The sequence below is a fragment of the Heliangelus exortis genome, chromosome 13 (assembly GCF_036169615.1).
Source record: "Heliangelus exortis chromosome 13, bHelExo1.hap1, whole genome shotgun sequence".
Taxonomy (NCBI): Eukaryota; Metazoa; Chordata; class Aves; order Apodiformes; family Trochilidae; genus Heliangelus; species Heliangelus exortis.
The window spans coordinates 16653238-16656804 of record NC_092434.1 but is presented as its reverse complement, the minus strand read 5'-3'; the positions used below and the strand labels follow the sequence as shown (position 1 = coordinate 16656804).

At 58.7% G+C, this 3567-nt stretch overlaps 1 protein-coding gene across 1 annotated transcript; it reads right to left on the bottom strand.

Annotated features, from left to right (window-relative positions):
* Positions 1 to 235: 235 nt before the first annotated feature.
* LOC139802162 (metallothionein-1) lies at positions 236 to 1548 on the bottom strand. Its single transcript, XM_071757041.1, has 3 exons — positions 1452 to 1548; positions 1032 to 1097; positions 236 to 491 (listed from the first exon to the last, which is right to left on the bottom strand). Exons 1-3 carry the CDS (start codon positions 1480 to 1482, stop codon positions 397 to 399), a joined length of 192 nt encoding a protein of 63 aa, XP_071613142.1. The 5' UTR covers positions 1483 to 1548; the 3' UTR covers positions 236 to 396.
* Between the last annotated feature and the right edge of the window lie 2019 nt (positions 1549 to 3567).

Here is a 3567-nt window from a genome sequence, read left to right as displayed (position 1 = left end):
CAGGGGAAAAAAAAAAACAAAAAAACAAAAAAACAAACCCACTGTCTAAATTACCTTGTTGCACAGGGAAAGTGTTGAAATGAGTCAGAGCTGCTGGCAGGGAGGGCAGAGCCGAGATGGGAAAAAAGGAGGAAAAATAAAATGTGGGCTCTTTGCCATAACCCCCTCCCTCTCAAACACATTATCCTCCCGCTCCCCAAGAAAACCACCCCATCCCACGCAACTGCCAGGTTCCTTGTAGATCTTTATATACACATCACTTTATTTAGGTAGCTTATTAAACACTAAAGATATCTGAACACATATATATAAAAAAAACCCACCCCGACACAGAAAATAACATTATTCTTCAGCCCCCCAGATGTGCAGCACCCCTGGATGTGCAGCCAGGGGTCCCTATTTGCAGCAGCTGCACTTGGCAGAGGGGGGGCCCTTGCAGACACAGCCCTGTGCACACTTGGCACATCCCGCTGGGCAGCAGGAGCAGCAGCCTGTGAGGAGGGAGAGAAAAAAGAAGTCAGGGGTGTTTCTGAGCGAGTCCCGGGGGGGGGTTGTGGGGATCCATTATGAGAGACCTCCCGTAACTCTCTTTTAGCAAAATCCCCATCCCCAGCAGTGTCTCCTGGGGGAGGTTTGCAGAGGGCTGGCTGCAGGGAGGCAGCAGGAGTGTGCAGTACCCCCAGGGCCCCCCCCCCCCACCCCCTCTCCATGCAAAAGGCTCTGCCCGGGGGTGATGGCTTTGGGAGCAGCCGGAAGAAATCCCGGTGCCAGTTTCCTCCCCAGGCATCCCCTTGTGGTGAGCCTGCTGAGCCAGAGTTTTGGGTTATACCAGGGGGCTTGTATTGCTGTGGGGGGGTGGGCAGGAGGGTTAATTTACCCCATGTGTCCTTGGAGGCAAAAAATTAGAGAAGGAGTAAACTCAATCATGGCAATACTGAGCATGACATGGTTCAGTGTGTGCAGGGATGTGCAGTGAAACCCCCCCCAAGTGCTTCTGCCCCCCGGTGAGGCTCGGAGACACCCTCCCTTACCTTTTTTGCATGATGTGCATTTGCAGTTTTTGCATTTGCAGTTGTCCCCGCATGTGCAGGTGCCACCTAGAACACAGAGAGAAGGAGACAAATGGGTGAGAGAAGGGTGACGGGAGGGGACTCCCCCATTTCCAGGGATGCTTAAGGGCGAGGGCCGCAGGGAGAGCATCGCCGCCCTCCCCACATCGTCTGGGGCTGGGGCTTCAGCCTCGCTCAGCGGGGAGGTCGCGGCTATTCCAGCCACATCCCGGAAGGATGGGCATCGCTGCGCTGGGAAAGGATTTAATCAGCCGGCCCGGCCAGGATAAGAGCACCAGGGATGGCGGAGGAGGCGGCAGGCGGGAACATCGGTGATCCCGCCGGGATGCTCCGGCTCCCGCAGCCTCCACGGGCTCCAGGCGGAGGGCAGCGCTGGCTTACCGGTAGCGCAAGGGCAGTCCTGGGAGTCCATAGCTGCCTGGGCTGGGTGCTGGCTGTCGGGAGCGTCAGGCGATGAAAAGAGCAGCTTTGGCAGGACTCGTAGCCGCCTCCTATTTATCCTTGGCCGGGCGAGAGCGAGTGCAAAACCTCCGCCCCTCGCAGCCTGCGCACGGCTCAGCCCCGCACCTGCCCCGGGCGCTGCTGATTCACTCCTCGGGTGGCCGGGCAGGACCTGGGGCTCCCGCCTCCCACGTCCCCGAGGTGCTGGTGGCAGCAGGAAGGGCTGGCTGGGTGACCACCACTCTCCGCTAAGATGTTGTGGGTGTGGGGGGGTGTTGTTTGTGGGCAGAGAACGGGCGGCTCTCATCACACGCATGGCACCTGCCTTCAGGGCACTGCTCCACTCCCAGGGCCTGGGGGCTGAGAGTGAGAGGACCTCACAGCCCAGTCCTTTGCCAAAATCAATGTCACCAGCCCCCAGATGTCGGGAGAGTGGTGTGTGCATTGATTGCAGCACTGCCGGGAGCTCTCAGCCCCTTCCCCCCAGAGCCAGCACAGGGGGGTGATGGGGGGCTGGCACAGTCGGGTGACAGGGATGTGGCCCTCGCCCCAGACCCCATCCCATGCCTGACACCCTTCCCTGGAGCGGGAGCAGCAACAAGCTGGACTGGCCCGGCCAGAGCCTGCTGTGCCCTCCCAGCCCCAAGGACGACAGCACCCACGTCCCCTCGGCGCCGTGGATGGCATCTTGGGAGCCCTGTCTCATTCCTGGCTGAAGTGCTCCAGCACACTCGGATGAATTAATTTCTGTGAGCCATTAGATGGGTGCATGGGGGAGGAGGGCAGTGGGGGAGCTGCCATCACCTTCATCAACTCCTCCGACAGGTTTTACCTACCCACTCAAAAAAAAAAAAGGAGTGAGAGTTTAGGGGGGTGGAAGGCACAAAGGAAGTATCGTGCTTTCTGAGATTTTGGGGTGTGGGGAGTGACTCCCCCATGGCCAGGAGGCATTGCCAGCACCCCTCGTCCTCACACCCAGGGTTTTTTGCGTGTTCCCTCGTGGTGCTGCTGCTGCCTCATCCCTGCAACTCCTTTGCTCCGGGGTTTGTAACCTGGATGGGCTTTTGCCTGCAGTGCCTGGCTGGGGCGGTGCGTTGGAGGCGATGCTCACCCCGCCGAAGCAGCGGCTCAGGGAGTATTTTTACCACCCAGCTGTCTGGGCATGTTTGGAGCTTGTTGGGTGACCCGGTGGGGAGCCGTGCCAGCGCCTCTGCTTGGCGTCTCCTCCAGCCCCGGAGGGTGAAAGTCTGAGGAAGGAGGAGCTGATGGGACCCTTCCTCGCCCCCCTTACCCCTCTGGTGGCTCCTCTGTCCCTCAGCGAGCCAGCCCAGCAGTCAGGTGAATGTCATGCTGCTGCTGAGGCACTGGGGCATGATGGCAGGGATGGTGCCAAGGACCAGGCATGTGACAAGGGTGTCAGTCAACCCCAGGAAACAGGGAAACACGAACGAGCTGAGGAACACACGTGCAAGTGGCTGCCCCCCATCCCTGGCCACAGCACCGTGTGCTGGGTGTCGTGGCAGAAGGGGTGACAGGACTTCTCCCACATGAGCTCTGCTCCTGGAATAACAATCCAAGGATTCCTGTGGTGCAGAGAAATGCTTCCAGTAGTGCTGTCGTGGATGCATGGGGAAAAGAAATGTCACCTCAGCATCCACTCTCCTCCAGCACCACCTGGGACTCTTGGCCACCCAGCCAAAACCATGGTCTGGGCAGATTGCCCCTGTGTCCAGGAGCTGGTGGAATTGGGATGCAGGGACAGGCAGCCCCTATTAAGAGGTTCTTCTCCAGTCAGGGGGAAGGAAGGCAAAGCCAAACTCCAGGCACAGCCTGTAATGGGGGTGACAAGCTGCAGAGCCAGGACCCCAGGAAGACCTTCCTGATGCTTAAACACGGCCCATTGCAGGGCTCTGTGAGCCTGTTTGCCTTCTGGACCCTGCCCACTATTTGCTGGGGGCTTCCCATCATTTAAATAAATCTGATGTGGCTCCCCAGAGCTGACCAAAAGGGCAGGATCTCTGCCCAGTGATTATTTGTCAGCCCTTGTTATGCCAAA

What these genes read in the sequence shown, in the direction of transcription:
- LOC139802162 (XM_071757041.1), bottom strand. Translation starts at nt 1,482, where the DNA reads ATGGACTCCCAGGACTGCCCTTGCGCTACCG. An exon ending in GGACTGCCCTTGCGCTACCG is followed by an intron (nt 1,098 to 1,451) that starts GTAAGCCAGCGC and finishes TCTGTGTTCTAG; the next exon opens with GTGGCACCTGCACATGCGGG. An exon ending in ATGCACATCATGCAAAAAAG is followed by an intron (nt 492 to 1,031) that starts GTAAGGGAGGGT and finishes CCCTCCTCACAG; the next exon opens with GCTGCTGCTCCTGCTGCCCA.